General features: G+C 39.5%; 1 protein-coding gene across 8 annotated transcripts in view; it reads right to left on the bottom strand.

Moving 5' to 3' along the window:
• Positions 1 to 684: 684 nt before the first annotated feature.
• Positions 685 to 24,465, bottom strand: part of cspg5a (chondroitin sulfate proteoglycan 5a) — a 61,309-nt gene continuing 37,528 nt past the window's right edge. Inside the window, exons 3-6 of one of the 8 annotated variants that reach the window (XM_040030651.1) lie at positions 24,041 to 24,229; positions 12,830 to 12,908; positions 9,300 to 9,356; positions 685 to 1,737 (exon numbers count right to left, since the gene is read on the bottom strand). In XM_040030651.1, coding sequence (XP_039886585.1) covers positions 1,570 to 1,737; positions 9,300 to 9,356; positions 12,830 to 12,908; positions 24,041 to 24,229 — 493 coding nt within the window. In that variant the 3' untranslated portion in view covers positions 685 to 1,569. Of the gene's footprint in view, positions 1,738 to 9,299; positions 9,357 to 12,751; positions 12,909 to 24,040; positions 24,230 to 24,465 lie in introns of all 8 variants that reach the window. The other 7 variants (XM_040030652.1, XM_040030649.1, XM_040030650.1 and 4 more) reach the window with 7 other exon arrangements.

Here is a 24,465-nt window from a genome sequence, read left to right on the forward strand (position 1 = left end):
GGAATAAACTAGATTACACACATCATACCTCAGGATTGACTGGTGTGTATAGTCCTAGAATTTATCATTCGAATCCTGGTGTTTTGTTCCCACCCTAACGTCCATCCTACCTTAAAGAGCTTTCTGCTAAATATTGTTAAATTACAGAAATCACAAACTTTTAAAAATTCTTTGTTTGTTTGTTTTTGAAATTTTACACTAAGGTTAGAAAATCATAATGACCCGTGCAGGAACAAAGGTCATCTTCTTCGCCTACAGCAAATCAAACTATTTCAGTCGCTACACAGAGGTGTAACTTTTACCTAAGTTTGCAGTTATATTCAAGGCATACCACTTAAACCAGGATAACTGAGACACCTCAGTCTACAGATTAAGGCCATGGGATGTGTGTGAAAGCTAATAGGTGGAGCTGTGATTTCTTGTGAAATATATGTCAGCATCTAACAGCCACTTAGGCTTATATGTGATACTAAATATCAATATTAGACATAATCTGTGCTTTTTGAAAATAACTATTAATTGTTGTGAAGCGGATCAGACTCCCCAACCTGACTGCGTAACCAAGGAAGTACATTTATGACAAGGACTGAAGAAGCTGCGTTCAAAGCCATGCACAGAGCGTTGGAATTCAGGGGTAAGAAAAGGGGGAGGCGACACTGAGGTAAAACACAGGACCCAAAGAGGTCATGTTAAAAAGGTTTATTTCAACAACTGTCTGAATCTTGTTTGTTTATTCTCTGTTCGAAATCCCAAAAAAGTACAAAAAAAAACAAAAAAACAAGTACATCAAAGGATTAGAAATCACATCAATGAAAACCAAGACACATTGTGTTGCTTCTTTTAAATCAATCCAAGCATTTTTTCTCCAATATTTATACATACTCACTGGATTAGTCAGACAAACATCAAAACCTCTCAGTAGCTTTATCTTAACTTTTTTTTTTTTACATTGACGTTTTACGTACGTTTTAAACTTCTGTATGATTTCTTTCTTTTTACAAAATACACCAATGCAGGCAGGGGGAGGGTGTGTCTATGTGTGTGTGTGTATACATATAAGTGTGGCTATGTCGTCATCTTTTCACAGTGGGTGTATGCTTCTTATGTGTGTATGTGTGTGTGTATGTGTGTGTGTGTGTGTGTGTGTGTGTGTGTGCAGGTAAGAAAGATAAGGGACAGTAGAGTGACAGCAACAAGGGGGTAACAAGGGGCTGCGAAACAGGGGTGTGGCTGGATGTAAGGGGGTGTTGCAGGGCAGCGGCAGGGTGCAATTGGTGGGGGTGGGGTTACTTTCACCTGGGGCAGTGACGGCGGCGATGGTCGTGTATGATTTTTGCGGCGACTTGGGGCCGCTTTGTGGCAGTGTTGCCGTGTTGGAAACGGGTACAGACTGTGTTGGTTGGCTGGTATATTGGCTGGCTGGCAGGCTGGCTGATTGGTTGGTTGGACCACTTAGGTGCACACGGCAGCGGATGGACAGCAAGCAGGGAGGGGTTTGCGGGCACCCATTGCCGGCGCACCTTGTCGTTTTTCGATGTTGGATTGATGGGTTGCTGGGGTTGTTTTGTTTCACATCATGTTGTTCTGCAGTGAGTTTACCTCCGAGGAGTTCTCCTCGCCCAGGACCTTGTGGTTCTCATGTTTGGGGGTCAGAGAGTTGTGGATGTTGAGGGAGTCATCCTCCTTGGGCGGGGCCTTCACCGGGTCCTCCAGCTTGTTCTGGGAATTAGGATCATCCTACCCAAGAAGGGGTGGAGGAGGAGTGGGGGAATAAATTACAGTTAGAACCAAAGAAATCAATCAACCATCAGTCTGATTTTTAGTTACAACCCTGCTTATTGGTCGAGAACTGCCTCTGAGTTCATTTAAACTTTCTGCAAAAGAAAAGAGTGGACTTTCTTTATCACGAGAATTCTTCAGCAAACAGATTACCAATCGTTCCATATTAAGTAATTCTGTATTAACAATTTATGCCCAATGCCAGCATTCAGTGCCAGTTTAGGAAATATTTTGTGCTTTATGTACCAAGGCAAAGAAAGAATGTGGAGGTTGGAGTGGCAAATCGATATATGGCTACATCCAGCCACTATTCAGTAGTTTACATTATTAAAACCCACATTTTCCATAATGTTGACCAAGCATTTTTCAATAGTTTTTCAGTGAGACACACTCACCATAGTGTATTTTTCAGAAAAATGAATTCATGATTCACCCCAAGCACACAGATTCTGAGACGTCAGCACTGGCACTGAACCTAAATATTTATTTTACTGAATCATCCAATACTAACATTCCTATTCTAGCTACAAACTTAAAGAAAACAAAAATGAGCTTTGGCTCAACACATTTTTGATAAGTTTTAATTTGTCTTTAATTTCATGCATGGAAACAAATTGTCATGTTCTAATGTGGTGCTTTAAAGGACCACACTGCTGCTGTGTTTACTTTTTTCTTTTGCTTTTAAAGTTGGATCTAATGAGTTCCAAAAAGAATACAATCAGTACTACATCAAATAATACATAAAAGTAAAGATAGGTATTGACTGATTGATTTTTTTTGTCTGCACTTAATGGTTAACTGTGAACTGACATTTATCAGTGCTTGAACAGAAGAGCACAGGTGTGAGAGGTGAAATAAGGATATACTCAAAACAGCAAAATATAAATGAAAATGCATTATGTAATTTTAGGTTTTCACAAGCTTAGAAGGCCGAATGCCCTTTCTTGTGTGTAGAGCATGGGAAGCTGACAGATGCTTTGTGCATATATCAGTGTACGTGTGAATGTGTGTGGGGGGCTCTATTGTGCCAGATCGGCACCCTGAATGGAACAAAAAGTTCACTTGAATTTATGTATGTGTGGGAGCTCTATGTGACCATGTATAAGCGTTTAAGATTTAATATGTATTTTATCCATGTTTAAAAATAAAATGCAAGTGAACTGCTCAATATGGGCATTCAATGATTTTTCTTTAATTTTGTGCACTGAAACAGAATCTCAGCTAAATCTTGTGTCAGAATTGTGAAATAATGATGACTGAATTCGATTTACTGGAAACATAAAGCAACAATTGTTAAGGTTTAAGTAGCAAGAACCATTTTCCCCCTTGTGACAGGAAAACCTATCTGCCATGAAATGAAACCAACATAAGTTTTGCTGTGATGAGTATATATTCAAGCAGGTTTTGGGACCAGTCACAGAGAAACCGGTCCTTGACACTCTGGCAATCACCAGTTACTAGGGAAAACTGTGTATTTCCCGACTGCTGAATGGTTGCTGGCAGTTGCTGGGAAATCGGTTGCAACAGCCTCAGTTATGCAGGTCTAAAGACAAGTCAGGGATTCCCTGGCAACTACAGGTTGCTAGAAAAAAATGCATATTCTTTGTTAGTTGACGAGTAGTTGCTGACAGTGAAATTGGTCATAAAGAGATATACAGTACTGCACCAACAGCCTCCTTGTGATTTCCTTGGTTGCTAGTAGATTGCCATAGTTAGCCCTAGTTTGCAGGTAAGATGTCTTAAAGATGTCTGCAAATACTCAACTTACTTGCAGAGCTGAGAAAGTGCAACACAGAAAACAGAGAAAAAGAAAACGTTTAGCTTCAAAGTAAAAGTTGTTTTTTAAAGTTGCAGCACCCTTTTGAAACATGTTGGTGCAATCAAAGCAACTGTAAGGAGGTTTTTGATCCAGCACACTATTTGTGACCAATTTCACCTGATGACAGCCAGCAACCTCCAGCAACCTCCAGCAACCAGTTGCCAACTGGGAAACACACATTTTTCCCTTGCAGCCTCTGAATACCAGGGGTTGCCACACTTCAGTCACACTGGCTCTTCTATAGGCCTGTGTGGCTAAGGACTTAAAAGGTCAGCTAGATTTGAAAATTGCAATAATATGGTGAGCATCCAAAATGCATGATAATTCTTCACTTTAACCTCTTCAATCTGAAATTCATAAGCAAAATAGAACATTCATAACATTTAGTATACAGCCTATATAATATTTTGTGACTAGTTTAAAAAACGCTTGAATGCTATCATAATGTAAGCATGTAATAAAAAGGTTGTAATTTCTAGCATTTGTGAAAATATTTACAACTAAAAGTTTTATATTGGAAACAAATACAATAATCTATGATAATCAGTTTACACCTATCTTCATTAGAGTGTGTTATAAACAAAAAGTGATTGCAGAAAAATGCTGGTGAATTGGTTTGACTTTGGATTTGTAGTAAAAGCTTTAAATTCTGCAAAAAACACACGTATAAGCCTTTAAAAGCTGTCAGAATGGTGAAAAATACCATCAGGAAAAACAGAAGGTATTGAAAGCAAAAATAATTTTAGTAGCAGTCATTTCAGTGGTTTAAAAGCTCTGCTGTTTATCATGCTTGGCTGGTATGTTGTGTTTGGTTGAGGCGACACTGAGGTGAGCTGCATGAGCGACACCATCCACCCGCCCTCCTTACACCTTCAGGCAACCCAGGAAGCACATGCACATCCACATGCAAAACCCTTACAATACACCCCATGGACAGTGATGACCGCTCATGCAGTGCACCCAGCGTCTTCCTGCTTCACCTCCACCGTGACCATTTAGTGTCCCAAAACACAAGAAAATGAACAAAAGTAAACTAACCCTGTTTGATTATCTGTGGGTACCACCGTCATACATACCCACCGGGGGAGAAAACTGTTGTGTTTTAGAGGTTTCAGTTTAATTCATCTGAATTTAATTAAGGTCAGAGGGGAAAAATTGATTGCAGAGTCTATTTTAGCTCAGTTTTCCAGCCTCTTAGCTTCCATTAATTTTGCATGGCATCATCGACCCTACTGAGCTGAGGCATCCTGGGGCGTCAGCCTGAGCCTCTCTGTCACACTCACAACCGCAAGGGCGCACCCATACAGGCAAGCACAAACAGAGTATGTCGAGATAGACACATTCATTCAAACACGTGCGCACGCACACATCAAATTCCAGACCCTGGGGCCTGTGCCATTCACAAACACCCCCTAATTGAATGTTTGTGTTTAAATTCAATGGCACTTTTTAGAAAGGAAGAGCAGTGAGAGCATTTACCCGATGGCTGCTGGCCTAGATAGTAACTTCAGGCAAGACGTGTGGATACGTCACTTCCATGGTTACGGGATAGGGGCCCTCTTTCCTCCCGTCAGCGTGAAACTGTAAAATGTTTGTGTTTGTTGGATTTCAATGTTTTAGTGCATGGGTGGAGAGGGGTGTGGGCATTGAGTGGGCAGCAGTCACAGAGTCATCAGGACTTTTGAGTGGGTTTCATTTTGGGAGAGTGGGAACAGAGAAAAACAGGGCTTTGATGATGATGATGATGATGATAGAGGCACATGGACAGTTCCTGACGTCCTTCTCTTGTGTACTGGATTCCAATTTAGTTTAATGGTCCTGCAAATTGCATGAAAGCTTTGGGAAATAAATGAATATTGCACTTAAGATTCATTTGCAATCACTGTAATTTTAATATAATAAAACTTAGAGAAGTCTGTGATCTTTTTTGCCGTTGTTGCTAAATTAGGTGGTGACATCCCCATGCTAGTTAGGATGAATTTCACTTAATTCTAAACAAAATGAACGTTTATTTGGTTTTGTAATGTACTTGAGTTGGTTCCTGTTGTATATGTTGGGTTTGTTGGGTTTCTTTTTTGCTTTGGTACCTCTTATTTCTCTGCGTTTGTGTTCCTCTGTCTCTGTCATAATGTTTAGTGTCAGTCTTCGTGTCTCGATGTTAGTCTTTCTGTCTTTCACTTATTTCCTGTTTTACTTAGTTTTCTCTCAAATCTTGTTATGCTTTTGTTCCTTTCCCTCCTTTCAGATTGTTATAAGTTTCAGTCTGTGCCAGATCTTCAATGCCCCTCATGTATATGTCTATAAAGCCTCCCTATGTCCCCTCCATGTGTTTCACTAGTGCTTGTGTTTCGGTTTTTGGACCTATTTTGGTTTCACATTTGAACTTTGTGTTTCTGGGTTTACATCACCATTAAGAGTCCTGCATTTGCGTCCTCTCTCCACCCCTACCTAACCTGACATAAATACTCTTTGGTCATTATTAAATGATAAATCCTAAGCCTCTCCACACTTGCCCTACTCCCACACTATTTATGGTTGCCAAAGTCAGAAATATTTAAATAATAAACATAGAGGGTTTTTGTTAAGTAAAAGAGTAAATATGTTTTGGATCTTGTCAGAGACCTGAATTTAAGGATTTAGTGTTTTAGCTATAAAACATTTTGATGGTGTTGTATTTATGTATCAATATTTTCTTCAGTTTTTTCTCTGCAGCTGATTAACAGTGTTTAAGAGTCAATACACCTTTGTGTGTTTTAGCATTAGCATTATGCATGAACACACATCATATTAAAATATTTGTACTGGAATGCATGTGTGTCTGCTAATATTTGCCTGCTTGTATTAAAAGGAATGCCACCACGGATGTGTATACATAGCTGTTTGAGTTTACTGACTGATGTTTGCCCCTGAGTGGATATGTGTCTATATAAGGACTGTGCAGAGTTAGGGGGAAGCACAGGGTGAGGCAGGCAGTCGGGACACTGCACAATGCGGCTGTGACTGTGTGACTAATCCAAAAAGGAATAGCATGGCAAGCATCACTCCAACATCCTGACTTGGATCTGAATATGGAGTATTTTGAGTTTTAATCATATGCTACATTGTATGCATTTTATCAATTCAATTCAATTTCATTTACATAGTGCCAAATCACAACAACAGTCGCCTAAAGGTGCTTCATATTGTAAGATAAAGATCCTGAAATAATACAGAGAACCCCCAACAATGAGATGACTCCCTATGAGCAAGCACTTGGTGATAGTGGGAAGGAAAAAACTCCCTTTTAACAGGAAGAAACCTGCAGGAGCAGGCTCTGGGAGGGGCAAACATCATATAGTCTTATGTCTTTTAAAGGCCTGTGCTGAAGTGGTGTGAATTCCCCTAACGAAACAAGTCACTGAATAGGAAGTTGGGTCTTACCAACAAATAATTATTAGTAGAATTAATCATAAAAGAAAAATTTCTTTGGATTTTATTACTGCAAATGGTTAAGTACCTGTATGCACTCACACTTACCTTTTTATTATTTATTTATTTAAGTGATTCTAAAGCTGCGTCCTTTCTCGAAAAATTTGGACAGTCACATGAACCATAGCAACAACAGTTCACGGCTGTCACAATGACCTACAGAGAAGTCAAATTTAAAGTCAGAAGTTTTCAACTATCTACTTTATTATCGAGATCAAAGATTAATCGCAGAGTTTGTTGTTTTAAGACCACATGGATCACACTCTGCACAAAGGATCATAAGAATGAAATCATTTTTAAAGAGAGTATTTAGTATTTTTTTTTGCTGATTTACACATCAAACCTGCAGCCTTTGCACTTCAGGTTAATTCTGTTATGATAAGTCAGTCTGAGAGCCAATTCAGTCAGTGGAAATGAAATCCTCTTAGAAATTACAGCCAGCTCTGCCTGGTCAACTCATTTTCTGTGTGGAATTTATTTAGTATTGACAGAAAACAATTTCATTTCAGGGTTTGCTGCAGAGAAAACTGTGTGGCTGGACTCTGCTGAATTGCTGTGAAGGGAAGATTAGGGACAAGTGGGTTCAATCTACCACGGTGAATGAAACACAAAGCGTTCTATTACTGCCGGGAAACTTTGAGTGTTTTTTGTGTTATTGTGCAGAAATGGCATTGTGTGAGGGGGTTCAATTTCTCTGTAAATTCGTCTTTTTCTGAATGGTATTTCTTCTTCCATTAAAGCCTCAGCATGTGCGCCTGTGTGTGTTATGGAGGTGGTACAGTGGCTGTCTGGACATGTGACAAGGTCCTCACAAGGTCAGCAGCTCCTTGTGGCAGCAGCGACGCTGTTTTTATGCCTTTGTTAGACTGGATTTTTTAACTTCTAGGCGTTGGATCTTTATTGCTGGAGGAACTATTCTTTTGGCTGTTGGTTGCATTGTGTTAACTGATCTTGTTTTATTTACATTGTGATTTTTTTCTTCTTCCAGAGCAACGTTCTTTACTGGTTTCCATAGATTTTCCATTCAATTCTAATTTCACAGTACTCACTCTTTTATCGCAAGGTGATAAACAGACCTAGAGGGATTTAGCTATTCTAGAAAACTCTGGGTAAACCATGAGCTCCAGGAATCACCTAATGGTAAATAATTAAATTATATCAGACTGCTTAAAGCATCTGCAATAATTTAGTTTTTTTTTTTCCATTTTTAAATATAAAAAACAGAAAAAAAGTAACCAATTTAAATGCTATGTGTTACAAAAAAATGCTTAAAAAGGGTTAAAGCGCTACTTTAGTATCTCACTTTCATAAAATATCATGTGACAGATTAACAAAAGAATAGTCAGATTAAAGCCGGCATGTCTAAAATATTCTCTTTTTTCTGTCTTAAAAACTGAAAATAAATGAAACTTTGCATTCAAAGAAGACATTACTCCATTTTCATGAGCTAGCTAGCAATTTTTTTCAAAATCTGGAAGTAGAATATTAGTGTAGAGCCCCTCAAATTTGAAATATATATATATATATATATATATATATATATTTAAATGTGCCTTACACTCGCAGGGCCTTCATGAGTTAGTGTGACCCACGAGTCCTAGTGCCAGTCTCAAGCCTGGATAAATGGGAGGTTTGCATCAGGAAGGGCATCTGGGGTAAAATCTAACCAATCTGATCTGTACACTGTGGTGACCTCTCAGGAAATAAGGGAGTAGCCAAAAGTAATTACCTGCACAAGTCAAAATTAAATGGTTTTTTTTTTTGCCCTTTAAAAAAAAACTGTCAGTTTAATGCTACCAAATAAGTTATATTTGCATCCATTTGGCTAACACATACTAACACTGCTTAAAAAAAACAAAAACAAAACCAAAATAAACACCTGAAGACCATAAAAGCTGGAAAATTAAGGGTATTATATAAAGCCATACTTTTAATCCTTATGAATATTAAATGGAGCCCAAAGTTTACCAAATGTAAATTTGTCAGGTCAACACTAAATATTGGCTGTCTTTGTTAATTTTAGTTGTGTGTTCTGCTCTAACATAGCATGTTTTTCTGACTTTACTATCCCTTTTTATTTTGGCTTTTATTGATTTTGTGGGTGGGAAAGGCTCAGATTGATTCACTGATAGTTGAAAAGGGTGATTGACAGGGCCACAGTAACAATGAAAGAGCTGTTTGGGAAGGCGGAAGAGAGGATCGGGACTATCTAACATTTGGGATTCGATCTTACCTCACAGTCGGACTCCTCTTTGGTCTTACACTCCCAGGTGTATCTGCTCATGGTTTTCTGAGGGGAGGGGGATGGGGCAAAGGGTTATACTCCTCAAAAACCATACAAGGCATCCTCAGAAAGACAGATAAGGACGGACAGAGAAAGAAGGAGGGTGAAGCGGAAAGAAAGAAAGAGAAGTAGCGAGAGGCACGGCAGATCAGAGGTGATACAGAGAGATTAAGTGGCAAGAGAGGCAGAGGGAGAAGAGGGAGGCAGACAGGAAGAGATAGAGACAGATAAAACAGAGAGAGAGAGATGGAGCACTGGAGACAGAGACCAATAGTAGGAGTAACTAGACTTCCTCTCGGATGTCAGCTGATATTCCCAGCTGGCTACAGATGCGGACTCTGGTGCTGCCTGGTTGTAACTCTGTATCACCACAGTACGTACAGTTTTGGATATTTCTGTTCAGGTCTCAGCCTTCATAGCACAGACACTGCGCTGTTAGTTTGGAAGGGAATTCAGGGTATTTGCTTTATTAGAGGATTATTTGGGGTTTATTTGGGGAAAACTGGTGAGTTCGTGTGGTTTTTGGTTTGGGTAAGTTCATATGGAAAGGTCAGTTTTGTATGTGGTTGGCAAACCTGTTGCAAAATTAATCTGGGTTGAATAGTAGTTGGAAACTTTAAGATACTGTAAGATACTAGAGAAGGAAATCAGTTACATAAGTAAATGATTTAATAATCACTTGCAATATTTTATATATTCTGATTTATTTCTTTTACCCTTGGACACCCTCACTCTCAATAGCACTAGCATTTTTTTTATTTAACGTTCATTCGAAACACTGGAAATCTTAATTCAGAATACAAATATAAATTAATAGACCTGCAGGATAAATATGTGAAGCCTGACATTGCTACGGTGATCGTAACCCAGCCTTGTGCTTAAAGGTATATTTTTGTAAATAAATATTATCCTTCTCACCAAATACTGTGATGGAAAATATTTGCACAACAGTCCTAAAGGCATTTTTACATTTCCATGTTTGCTAGCCTGTGGGTTCTTTTTTCACTGTCTTCTCTGGCAAATTCCTGCATTTCTTGGTTCATTTTCACCAGCTAACTATAAGTCAGTGATATGTATGACACTGCATCAGAAATGTGTACTATACATAATCGTCAGAATTATGTGTAGATCTCACAGTTTAGCTTAAATTGTGCAAACAGTTTACAAATACTATTCAACCCAATGATGAGAGGTAATTTGCAGGGTTTGATGGGTTGTCCTGAGTTAGGAAGGAGAGCTAAGAGACGATGTTAGAATACGATGATGTTTTTTTTTTTACTGCTTTGAGTTTTTAGATATTTCAGGGTTATAAATGGTAAACGGTATTTAGGTGTGGTTACAATGAATGGTTGTGACAGTTTTCCATCTAAAAACTGCTAGCCTATGCTGTCGCATAATATTAAAGATAATCATAAAGTAAAAACAAAAAAATTAAACAAAACAAAAAACCCGAAAAAACCTACGAAGTTGTTAGAGGGTGGTACCACATTTTCAAAAGGTTTAAAATCTGAAAACAAAACAAACTCTTTACCAGTTGTAGCACTACAACTACCCATGCTGCTACAACGTTAGCGTTAGCTCTACAAGCTACCCATGCTTCAGTTAGTGAGGTACCTGTCGAATCTCTGCTGCCTCCTTCAGGCAGCAGCGAGACGTTGCATCTCAGATGTTTATCCTGATAACCCCAACCATGTCCAGGAAATATCCCTTAAAAGCTTACCTGGTTCTGGGAATCCTTTCCCCATTTTCTCCTCCCCCAGAAATCCAGAAAACCCTCCCATTTCCCCGCCCACTTTCAGGATAAACAAGTCAAGCAGACAATTTGTTAAAAGTACAGATTTCTTAGCAGCAAAGCAAAGCTGCGGTGGCTGATATGGCCACTGGGTGGCGCATATTAGCGACAGAGCAGGCATGCTATGACATCCTGATGCAAGAGGTGATCAGAAAGAGATGGGATAGGGAGGGGTCACAGAGGGGAGTTTTTTGTTTTTTTCCTTATAGTAATCAGGGCGGTGGCTCAGTTTGCAGCTGCATTATGAAAACAGTCCATAAACATTCAGACTACATGGTTTCAGGAAATCAGTGTTTTTTGGACACTATGCAGACAAAATAAATTAGGGAACTGTTTTAGACTTTGCCTAAGATAAGAAATTATAGGTTATTTCCAGCCATTCTCACTATTTCAAGTTTTCATTGTACTTGAACTATGCTATGTTGTAAAATAGGATAAATAAAAACTACACCAACAAACTAAATCAATAAACAGAATCAAACTATAAGCCTTTACAAGAGTTGTGTTGCAATGGTAACGGGCTGCAAGGGCTCAGTTACTCCTTGGGTATTTATTTCTATGATTCATTACAGTCCATAATTCAATTCGATTCAATTAAATTTTATTTATATAGCGCAAAATCACAACAAAAGTCGCCTCAAGGCGCTTCATAACCTAACAGCAGACATCTAAGTCCACATATTTGTAGCTTGTCAGTGATTTTGAAAACAGCATTTGTATGACATGCGGGACCTTTGTGTTGGTTAATGAGAAACTTGTTTCACATTGTAAAGACATTGTAGACATGACGATCCACGACAGGAAGTGTTTCAAAAAGGCGTATTCTTCAAGTTTCAATCAAATTAGCTTTTCTCATTGTGTTAAAATGATAATTGAAAATGCAGTGTGTAGATCTACAGTTGCTAAAGGTCCTTGACTATCTGTGCAGATATTACAAATATAAGTCAGGACATGACTTCATTGTCATGGGTACCGTATATAGTACAGAACAGCATATTTTCACATGTTTATGCTCTTTAACTTGAAGTCGTGTTAAATTTAAATTTTAAAATGTAAGAATTGAGACATTTAATGCATTTTTCTTGTTTTTCCAGGAATTGAAATGTATATATGGGATGAAATTCAACTTGCAGATGATGCAAAATAGCTTCTAATGTTATGTGAGTTTTCATCTTGGTTCATTAAAATAAGAATTTGAGGTATTACAAAGACAAAAAAACTAAACAGGAAAACCTGTAGAAAAAAAAGAGTGTGATTTGTTTGTGATAAACAGGCTCAAATTTAACTTCAAAATTAATTCATGTGATATTCTGATTAATGGATTAAATTTGTTCTTAGATAAAATCCTATGAATGTGAGGGTAGAAATTATTAGAGTGCATGGATGCCCGCTCGCTTTTATTGCATTTAGATTTCCTGCAGTATTTTAGAAAACTCCCACCATTCTTTATTGCACTATGACCACTCCCATCCCCCTCCTTTAGCATTTCACACCTCGGAGTATTGGAGAATACTCATGCCCATGCATTTGGAGGAGAGTCGAGGGCCCGGGCAGGATTTGGGGGAGATGCAGAAAAAGGGGTGAGAGATAGAGGCGAGAACCACGTTACCTGACAGATAATGTTATCATAGTAAGCCAATGCACGGGCATGAGGGACGTTAGGAGGGGTGTCGCACAGTTTCCTTACATTTGGGTGGGAGCCCTCAGCGATGGTGGACAGCGAGAAATTATCATTGTGCTGCTCCGATGAAGGCCGGTACTTACTGCTGGGCATCAGAGGATGGGATGGAGAGGATGATGAGAAAAAAGAAGGAAACAATTAGGAGAAGAAAGATGGAAAAAAATAAAGATGTTGAGAAATTCAGAGAAGGAAAGAATAAAATACAGAGCACAGCAGCGAGGTCAAAGATGAAAGTGAAAAGATGTGAATTTGGGAGGACAAAAAAAAAGAAGGTTGGAAAAGAGCGAAGATGAGGAAAGAAAGAATGACAGTAACGAGAGTAATGGTAGGAAAATTGCAGGGCCAGGTTTGGAAATGTAAGTTGCCAATTTGAGGATCCAGCAAGTAAAAAAGGGAGATGCAGCAATGATGTGAAAAAGAAAAGGGCATTAGGCGACAAGAAGAAGACAAATGGAGAGATGGTAAAACAAAATGGGATCAAAGGAGAAAATATCAGTGGAGGAAAAAGTGAAGAAAATGACAAATTTAGGGAAAGATTACATTGTTGACGAAAAAGATAGAAGGGGAGAGAAAAAGCAAGAAAGCAGCATTAGTCAGACAGCAAAAGATTAGGACTTCTGCTTGTCAGAAAAAATCAGACACAAACATTTTATCTGTGATGCAACGAACTAAGAATAAAAGGATACCTGGATCAGTCAAGAGGCTTCACCTTGACTAACATTTGACCAATGATTGTTTAAAACAGGGAAAAATCCAAACAAGTTAAAAACATACTTTTGTGTAGATTTGCTTTTTCTCAACTCAGCTGACACGACTGATGCAACTGATCTGTGTTAATAAAATCTAGGAAAATAAAAATCTCTACCATACAAATACATTATACACATCCCCCGCCACAATATGAAGCAGTATCGAGTCTTGGACTGTAAAAATATCTGGTGGTTACAGGTTGCGAAAAGTCTGGATCGTCCACCTACAACATCGTTCAAAACCCTGTAAAATGAAACCTGCTGTTTTCAATCAGCAGTTTTCAGAAAGGAATTAGAAATGCGAGCACTGATGTAACAATCTTTTATTTAATCAGACACTAATGGGGTGAAATTACCTGCTTTCACACATCACTTCCCTGATCAGAACATGGATGTAGGAGAAAAAAATCATTATTCTCCTAAAGAAGCAGCTGTATATCAGCTATTTTCAGCAAAAGGCATGCAAAATCTGCACCAGGTCCTAAAATTTTAATGCTCTGATGTTAGATTTTTAACTTTTTTACTACAGTTTTATTGGCTTGATTGATTATTATTTTTTATTTATTAGCATTTTAAGACTATTTTTGTCACTGTTACAATAAAAAGCAGTTAACTACTTCTGGCTTCTCCCCTATTCACAAGGGGCTGCTACAGCAGGTAGCTCCGCATGTTTGATTTGGCAGATTATTTACACCCAATGCCCTTCCTGACTCAATCCCAAAGGGATTTGTATCTCCTCCTGGGATGGAACCAGGGATTCATATGGAATTGCACAAAAATTAAAAAACAAAAAAAACAAAACAAAACAAAAAAAACTGCCTTTTAAAAAAATGAAAGAGTAAATAAATTGTGGCTAAAATCTAATATTTTGTTGACCCATCCATCCAACCCAACTTCATCTGTGTATAGCTCAGATTTCCTTTTCTCCTCTGATGATAAGAAACATGTATTGAAAATTCCTGCAAAGTATTTCTTTTTTCCATCTTACGCCATAAAGGAACATCTTTTTACTGTATGTTAGGTTACTAAGCACACACAATGGAGCACTGACGACATATGCAGTATGGTTTAAACTACGGCGCTTCTGTCATTCACCATCTAATCTGTCTCCTGAAAACGAGGTGTACTGCTGTGAAACAGACACAGATACACTCTGGCTTTTCTTTCATCTCAGGAGAGAAACAGCAAAGAGGAATTCCCTTTCTATTTTCTTCCACTTCAACTTCTTAACTCAAAGAGATGTGTGTCTCAGAGGTCAAAGCAGACAGTAGCGCAGTTTCATAGATTTGTCTTCTCAGCTGTTATTTGTCCCACGCACATATTAACCTTTACCCTGAGCCTCTTAACATTTTAAATCCCTTTCTTATCTATAGTTAAACAAAAGGCTGTGATCTACTTACTACACAGACACACACAAAAAACACTACTGCTTCTCTGATCCGCATTCCTGAGATTTATATTTGATGAACCACAGAACAGGAAAAACAAGGTAATGACATGAGAGGGGGAGACACTGAAGTGCATCACCAGCTTTGGACCGTTCACTCTGCTGTCTTTCTGCCAATGGCTGTTAAAATGCTGCACCTAAGATAACAAATATATATTTACTAGGGGTGCAACAATACACAAAATTCACGGTTCGGTTCGATACTTTGGTGTCACGGTTCGATATTTTTTCGATCCAAAAAAAATGTTCATGCCTTTTTAATTTGTCATTTATTAAATTTTCACGGCACATTCTGCACCACATCTCTGTGCGTTCATCATTTGTTTGAAGCCAGCTCACCTCCTGCAACTACTTTTCCGAGAATACGTGCTTCTTTTGTGGTTCGGACTCCTTCTGACATTTCTTTGGAGGTGGAGGAACATCACAGTAATTGCTTAAAGGAGCTTCTTCGACATCTTTAAGAGTTCTAAACAAATGTCTGTCCTCCTCCTGAAAATCTTATGTATGCAAACACGCGTTGCAACTTCTTATCTTGTGTGCGTTTTTTATGTTGACAGCGAATGCGCACCTGCGGACCACTTATGTGCACCCCTGGTTATATAGCTCATCATATCGCAGCCACAGAAATTCTTTTGTCCATGAAATCATAAAGCTGCACTTTCTTTTTGCCTTATAGTCTGATTTGTCCTAACTTTTCCGTTTTGTGGTAAGCTTTTCTTTGGCTGTCACTTCTTCACCCTGACCTGTCTTATTTGGTTCAGCAGAACTAAAATATTGTGGCGAGCTCAGACAACGAGGAGACGGAGGTATCGTTTGGTCTTGCTTCCCGTGAGCTAGCCAGGGAGCACAGCCGTTTATTGACATCTGCAGAAGAACACTGCCGCTAGCTAACTGCTCAGCGCGGCAACAGCACAGTAACAACAACAACAACAACAACACACAGGGCGCCCTCTGACCCCGGAAGGACACACCGTCGCAGCGAGAGGGCGTCACCCGTCACTATGGCAACATAAACAAAACATAACTGTACAAACAGAACCCCGAACAGCCCTGACCCGCTACATAGCCCCCACCTAAGGGGTCAGTCGTCCCCGACGACCCCATTACCCCACACAAAGTCCTGCAAATGTCCAGGTGCCTTCTTTTGGCGCACCAGCCGGTCACGACCGGCGGGGGAAAAGTCACTCGGGTCAGAACATGGGGTGCCACCATCATCCCACTTCTGACACCAATGTGGCGAGCTCAGACAAGGAGGAGACGGAGGTGTCGTTTGGTCTTGCTTCCAGTGAGCTAGCCAGGGAGCACAGCCGTTTATTGACATCTGCAGAAGAACACTGCCGCTAGCTAACTGCTCAGTACGGCAACAGCACAGCAACAACAACAACAACAACACACAGGGCGCCCTCTGACCCCGGAAGGACACACCGTCGCAGCGAGAGGGCGTCACCCGTCACTATGGCAACATAAACAAAACATAACTGTACAAACAGAACCCCTGAACAGCCCTGACCCGCTACAATATATATCCTGCTGCTTTTACACACGCACTCACATAAAGCTCAGCGATTCTCTGCACGATCAACCTCTCACATGTTTAAGCTTGCTGCGGGAGATTTCACTTGTCATGTTTGCATAGTAAGCTAACGATTGATAAGACGATGTCAGAGGAATTGGTGCGCAAATTATCATCACTCACCAATCAGTACTGTCGCTCTCTATACACAGTTCGCACGATTGCAAAGTGAAAGCAAAAAACAAGCGCAAATTCAAACGCGATTTCAATATGTCACATATTGACAGTGGCTCACCGATGCCAATGACGTAATTACCCAGCTACATTTCCGAAAGAATGCAAAAGCATTGACATATATTTTCCTTCCTACGATAGCCCGACGGGCAGGGCAGAGATAGATTTTGGTAGCCCAACTGGAAAAATCGCTAGCCCTGGGACGTTGGGCAGGCGATTTTGCGAACCCTGTATCTGATTGAGGAATCACTCATCTTTGGAAAAGAGAGTTTATTACAGAGAAATGGCTCTTTCCAAAATAAAAGCTATACTATACACTTCTTCTGGGCTATATTCTCAGCAGCATATTAAACATATCAGGTTCCCATAAGGAGAATCATGTGCTAACGGCTGTCTAAATGACTTGGGTAAAGTTTGTAGCATGCGTGTTTGTTGTTTTTGTCTGCTTCCACTTGTCTTTGCACTAGGATGATGTCGGTGTAAATATGCAGTCATATTCGTTGTGTTCCCACTAGTGCTGTCAGCGTAAATCTCGTTGAAATGACGTTAACGCCACAACACGGCAAATCTCTGTTAACGAGCTACTGCAGATCACCCGTGCATGGGGCTGGACGGCCAACATGTTAACGAGCTAACTGCGCTAACACACTAGCTCCCACCCATGTAATTGAGCATTGCCTGGCACATCCAACATACTGTTTTACTTTAGTCCATGACGCGCTTACCTTCAGGGTCATACGTCACATGAAAACCAAAATAGTTCCAAACGCCAGATCTGAATGAGGGTGGGGGAGGTTCAATTTGCCATGTTGCAAGGAGAGCTTAACTTCTGTCTGGCTAGCTTGCCCTGCGCTCAGTGAATCTGCGTTCGACTACTCCGCCTAGGCTGCACTGTCGAGCGCAGATCCACTGAGCGCTCAACACAGACAGCATCGTCAGAAGGAAAGTTGATAAAATAAATTAAAAATGTATTTTGTATTGTTCATACATATGCGTACCGAACCGGAAGCACTGTATCGAACGGTTCTATATCGATACGAGTATCGTTGCACCCCTAATATTTACATACTTGGTGCAGAGTTTTGTGCAGATTCACAAATGAAAAACTGCACAATTAGCCATATAGCAGCTACAGGTATCATGACGTTTTCTACCTGCCTAAACAGGCTTTCCTTAATATTATTTCCTTCACAATAATGAGCCCTAATATATCCTACAGGTCTGGTAATTTTTGATTATTGAAAATTGCCAGTGACAAGTACAGGGGGTGATAAATTGGTCACTAAATGAACATACTGGTAAAGCTGGAAATTAGTATCAAAGAATTAAACGTAATAAACAATAAACTGCAGTATAACGTAATAAAAACATGCATATGTAGTCTGAGCAGTTAAATACATAACTTGAATCTATCAGACAGGTAAGGGTAATGAGTATAGTGCTTATGATAAGTCAGACAGACCAAGGTTGAAACAGTCGTTCTGGATTTTGAAATAATATCCAGATTATTTGTCTTGAAGAAGGTCTGGGTGGATGGATGGGTCAATCTAACTTCATACTGGTGCTGTCATTTTGATTGAATTTGTCTTATTGTTACTGTTATAGCATCTACTGATGTTTAATTCTAACAAATTAGCATTCATAAACTTAAACATATTATTTCCTAAAAGTGAAACCAAGTTTGTTTTTTTTGGGGTGGGGGTGAATAGTAACTATGTAACAATTGATTCAGGATCCTATGTTTAATCTCATTCCAGCATTTGTCATTAATGACAATGAGCAGCTTCAGTTAGTATAAACAGCATTACATGAACAAACTGGTATTCAGCTTGATTCCAGATAGGTGACGCCTATAATTTGATCATTTAAATACTCGAGATAGAAAAAAGCTCATTACTGTTCAGATAGATGAAATTCCCTGAGGAATTTGAAAATGCTTCATAACACTTCATCAATCTCTTCCTCCTCCCTCCCGTTCTCTCTTTTTTTCCCCCTGCTCCATCTTCGACCAGGATGTTGGGTCTGATCTCGACTGCGGCAGAGAAACACTGCAATTACCCAAAGCAGATGGGGGAGTGTGGGAGTCGCATGTATTCATGAGGCTTGTGAGAAGCACACACTCTCCTCTGTGTCACGTTGAGATTTTTTCTCTGTATCCGCCCTCTTTTATTCCTCTTTCACTTTCTCTTTCCTGCAACAGTCCCTCTGCCTGTTTCATCCTGCCCTCCTTTCTACTCCCCTAAAATGTCGCCCTTCGCCTCCTTTTCTCCTTTATGCTCTCTTGCTTCTTTCTCCTTTCTTGCTCCTCTTCGATTTCTTTTGCCGACCACTTGATGAGGCTCTGTTGTCTCTTTCATGGTGCACCCTACCGCTCACACCCCTCAGGTCGCACAGCTGTATGTAGGTCAACCCCGCCTCCGCCTGTTTCTCCCAGCCTCCCTCCCCTCTGCCTGTTCAGACTGCCCTACTTTCAGCTGGATCCAGAGTACCACTGACATCACCCTATCCCCCCCTTTTTTAATTTCTGCTCACTAGCGTTACAGCTGCTACTGACTGCACTACTTTTCCTTCTCACCATCATCCTCATCGTCCATAATCTCCATTACCATGACTAGCAGGAAGATAACCTTCTCAGTGAAGCTAAAAATAAACACTATAGCGTGGGATCTGGTGATGAGGAGTCGGTCCTTGGGTTCACATTTGCATCCGTGATGCTTCTCATCCACAACGGCTCTGTTGCTAGGGAGATCATCACTAAAACGCCAGGACTGGCAAAGCAATGCCGAAACAACCCCCACCCACTCTTCTTGTATTCAGTCCAGCCCTGCAATCTGTCTGTCACTCTCTTTTTCTCCTTCACTGTCCTGTATATCAAAGAATCAGCCTTTTTTCGCGTTGTGCATTTTTACAAGTGTGTCCCGTGGTTACAGAATAAGGTCCCTCATTGACTCCATAAATTGTCCTGAACACGACTAACAATGTGTGTTTTAGAGGCCAAAGCAGTTCCTATATTAGAGCATTTTTAGTTAATTCTTTGCAACACATATATACATATACAGGTCTTCAAATATCCCAAGTATTATCTTCAGTGGTCAGGTCATTAGATACATGGGAGTGATCTGTGCAATCTAACTGAATCCAGCACAGCTCTTCTGCCCCAATGTTTACTGGTATGACACACATTCACATAAAAACACACATCTTATAGGTGTTAATTCAAATCATTTAGGATGCAATGCATTAAAGCTGTGAAAAATGACCAGGATGTTCAGGAAAATCTCTTTTATCAAAATAAAATCCATTATTTTGTTGTAGAAAGGTATCAGCATCCTTTAATATGTCACTTTTTCAAAATAAAAGCCCCCAATTACTTTTTTAACAAAAAAAATGTGTGTTTCTAATGTTCTGACCCCATATTGCATTTTGAAGTATGCACAAACGTTTCTCATTTTTAAGTCTTATTCTTTAATGTTTAATTTTCTTATTTCTTGTGATTAAACTAAAAACTAAACGTTTTGATATTCATTACTTTTGGTTCAGTCTGCAAAACTTTACATCTGAACTTTTAAAGAGCTCTCTGTACACTCTAGTTACATCAATGTAATTAAAGATGCAGTGCAGAGTAATTACTTCAGTGACTGACTGAAAAAGAAATGCTAATCGTTCTCCAGTGTCTCAAGATTTCATGATTGCAAAATGCTCGACACATCCCCGTGTGCTGTAAGAAACTAAAACAGTTATTTTTTCCAAAATTTTTTAAAGCAGTTCAAAAATGAGGCCGGTCAATTAATCATAAAACATTAGGCTGAAAACATTTTTAAAAATCTGAACCACATGAAACCATTCAACCACAGTGGTGGTGGAGAATCCTTCACATCAAATATGCTTCATGCATCAAAAACACTTGCGATGCCTCAAAACCAGAACAAAACCTTTCCTGCTTTTCTTCTTTGCACTGCCTGCCGCATCTATCTTGTCATCAGTTTTTCAGCCGGCTGCTCGCCATCAGCTCTCCATGCTGCCCCTCCCACCCCTGGCTTCCTCCTACATTCCTTCAGACTGTCCTCGTCTCTTTGCCTTTTCTTTGTTGGCTTTTCCCTTCTCCTCCTACTTTTATACCTGTATTTTTCTTTCTTATCTTCACTTTAAATAGCGTTAAACTATTCTCTGTCCTAGAAACTGGATTCAGACTAACCTCGATTTTTGACTCTATAACCAAGCATCCTATTAACCTCAAAGGTTTAAGTCTATGGTAAAAGGACATTATTCATTTATTTCCACTGTTGTCAAAAATTTTGACACGTGTTAAAAATACATGAATTAAACACAAATAAAAAATCAGTTGCTGTAATATTTAAGCTAATTTTTGCCTATATATTTGTGTTCTCCTTGCTTTGCATGACTCTCAGTTCAAAATAATCCTTATATATCATACACTGGGCCTTTGTCTAGCCCATCTATATGAAACAGGTGGTTTTAGTTCATCCCCCCATATGAAGCTCACGCTCTGTCTTTGACATCAGACAGTTGAAAAAAAATCTGTGTGAAACTGGGTGTTTAAAACATTCTGGTGCCCGAGCTTTTGGCTCACAAGGATTAGTTCATTAGTGCATATACTGAACTCATTACTTGAAATTTTGGGCCATGTTTAATGTGGCCATTTCACCTCTGTCATAGTATGACAGAAAATAAGGAAAGACTCTGCTGTCTGTTTTTTACATACAAACAAAGTTCACAAGCTTAGCACTCCTTTTTTAAAGTACAACATATTAATCACACATGTGGCTAGAACTGAATAGAAAGTGGCATAACATGACTTACACAGATACATTCATGTGAAAAGGAATGTTTTCACATGTCACTGTGCAGACCTGATTTCCTGTCCAGTACACCCTGTGATTCTAGATCCAACCTAAGCACCAATAAATCAAAATAATTAATTACTGTGTGATTTGGCAGTTTCTGACATTGCTGTAGAGGTATTTTAGTCCACACTTCTTTAAGTTGTTGCTTTAGCTCATTTAGATCTTTTAAAATTCACCTTTCCACCATTCTGTTGTAGATTTTCAGTTGTGCTTAGGATCATTGCCCAGTTTCTGACAAGCTTTATACAGAGGTCGTGATCAATTCAGTGACTGGCTGCAAAACAAGCCCAAATAACCACCCAGCGAAACATCTGCATGTCGTGATTGTGGTTATGCAGTCGCTGTACTGCTGCAGAAAAGCTGCATTTTCACTCTTTCGTCCTTGAGCTCAGCACTGAATCTCTTTTACTTCAAATGTTCTGAGTCATTCTTTCCTGAAAACTTTGCTGTGAGATATGAGAAGTAATTGCTGTAAAAAAAAATAAAATACACAAGCATTTTCTGCAGCCCTGTCTCTGAGAGAGGAAGACTCATGTTATTGTTTACCTCACCTGCCTTTCTTTTTTTACGTTTCTAATATTTTCTGTAATTCTGCTACGAGCCTCTGACATTTTACGAAATCTTCACTCTGTGATTTCAGCTCCCTTTAATCACCTCTAAACATCTAAATTAAAATGGTGCAACATTCTTAATTAACATGTAACTTTTACAAAAAACAGAAATTGTTTCTCAAATAATATCAAGTTTGGGTTTGGGTCCCTTAAATTAATCAGAGATTGTTGTTGTAGGTCAGTGCTCTCTAAAAAGAGGCAGGATCCCTCAATGGGAGGTGCTTATCATACTCATTGAAATTCTGCTGTTCTTGGTTCTTATTATTATTTTCAGTCTTTGCCTCCTGTTGATCAACATGTTTCACAGCCAAACTTCTGAAAACAATCCTGCTGCAGGTTTTAAACTCTGTACTTTTTCCTTTTTCTTATTGTACACCACTGATTTCATCACTTGCTCAGACGTGCTGGTCCAAGGACCTTTCAAACAGATCTTTTTTAGATTCCTTCTACCAAACTTATTTTCCCCTGTGCTCTCTCTCTGCATCAGCCGCTCTCTGTCGTTTCACACAAACACAAGCCAGGGTGGCACTTTGGCCCAACGGCAGTGCCAGCCAATAAACTGTTTTCTGGTTGAGTCATCGATGGAGGGAGTAATGTACTGCAGCTGAGACACAGCGACTGCCGAGTAGCTGATAATAAATCTGCTGCATCATATTGCCCAAAGGCCCCAGTTTTTAGTTTTGTTTGACTGATCTTTTAAAGTAAAAAAAAAAAAAATGAAGTAAGTGAAAGTTGAGTGTGGAGTTTGCAGGATACATGACAGAGGGGATTTTATCTGTTTATTTCTTCTTCAGAATTTCCCTACTCAGCGGACTTAAATCATCTTTTATTTTGTTCTCTGGAAGCTCTTGTTTGCATTACCAAAAATATGTCTAACACGCAGAGGCTGGTGGTATTGCCAGACAGAGTGAAGATAGAATAAACAACTAGATCCTTTCTTTTTGAGCTGGATGAAGATCCAGTATTTAATAAAAATGGGAAGATAAACAACTTCCAGGTTTTTTTTAAATAAAAGGAAGATTTTGAGATTTTGGATTATTCGTTATCAGTACTGAAGAGTTAGAAGGGCAAAGATATGTATTTTTAAAGTGAATAACAGTACAAGGTGAGCTTTGCATATCAAAGGACTTGGTTGTGTCTGCCTAGCAGCACTTCTAAAGCGAAAAGTGACTTCAAATGTTACTTTGGCAAGAGCCAAGTCACCCATTCCCAAATATATAATTTAACACTTTTAAAAAAGTATTTATGAGAATCTAAACCAGGGGTGGGCAATTCCAGGCCCCGAGGGCCGGTGTCCCTGCAGGTTTTAGATGTGTCCTTGAACCAACACAGCTGATTTAAATGGTTAAATTAGCTCCTCAACATGTCCTGAAGTTCTCCAGAGGCCTGGTAATGAACTAATCATGTGATTCAGGTGTGTTGGCCCAAGGTGAGATCTAAAACCTGCAGGACACCGGCCCTCGGGGCCTGGAATTGCCCACCCCTGATCTAAACTAATAAATTACTGCTACTCAGTGAATATTTTTATGTAGGATGATCATGGTTTGAATGTTTATTCAAGATGTCCTGCCCTAGTTGAAACAAAATGCATTTGTTTTTGTCACTGTTTATGATCATAATTATTTACTGGTTTGTAAGAGACCAGTGCACCCTACCCATTTTGGCCCCAAAAGCTCTCACTGTCTCGTTTACCATACACACATCAGCGGTACTAATCTTTAGATGCTGTTATTTTGAGGCACAAACCAAATAAGGGTAAAAAACCCAACTTTTTTTCAGACTTTTGTCGTCTCCTCACCTGCGCTTACGCAACTTCTTATTCTCTGTCTTGAGCACGTGGAGCTTCTTGGCGAAGCACACGATGATCATGAAGAGCAGCAGGACCACCAGAGCCGAGGCGCCCACGGCCAGACACATCACCTGGAACTCAGTAACCACCGACTCGCAACGGGCACCCTTGTGCCAGATGTAGTCCTGGACGTTGCATCTGAGGCAGACAAAGAGGTTTCAGAGGACAGGTTGAGAGAGAAATTGAGTCAGGTGGAATTACATATAGAGAGAAAAATCGGGGACAAGGGGAGGAAACAGAGCAGAACAAAAAGATATGACCGGGACGATGAACAGTGAAGAATGTGAAATGAAATAAGTTGTGAGCAGAAAGGGAAGGAAAAAAGAGATCAGTGAGTTAAAATCATGTCTTACCAATTTCTGCGAGTTTTGTGT

The sequence above is a fragment of the Simochromis diagramma genome, unplaced genomic scaffold, assembly GCF_900408965.1.
Source record: "Simochromis diagramma unplaced genomic scaffold, fSimDia1.1 OVJJ01000361.1, whole genome shotgun sequence".
NCBI lineage: Eukaryota > Metazoa > Chordata > Actinopteri > Cichliformes > Cichlidae > Simochromis > Simochromis diagramma.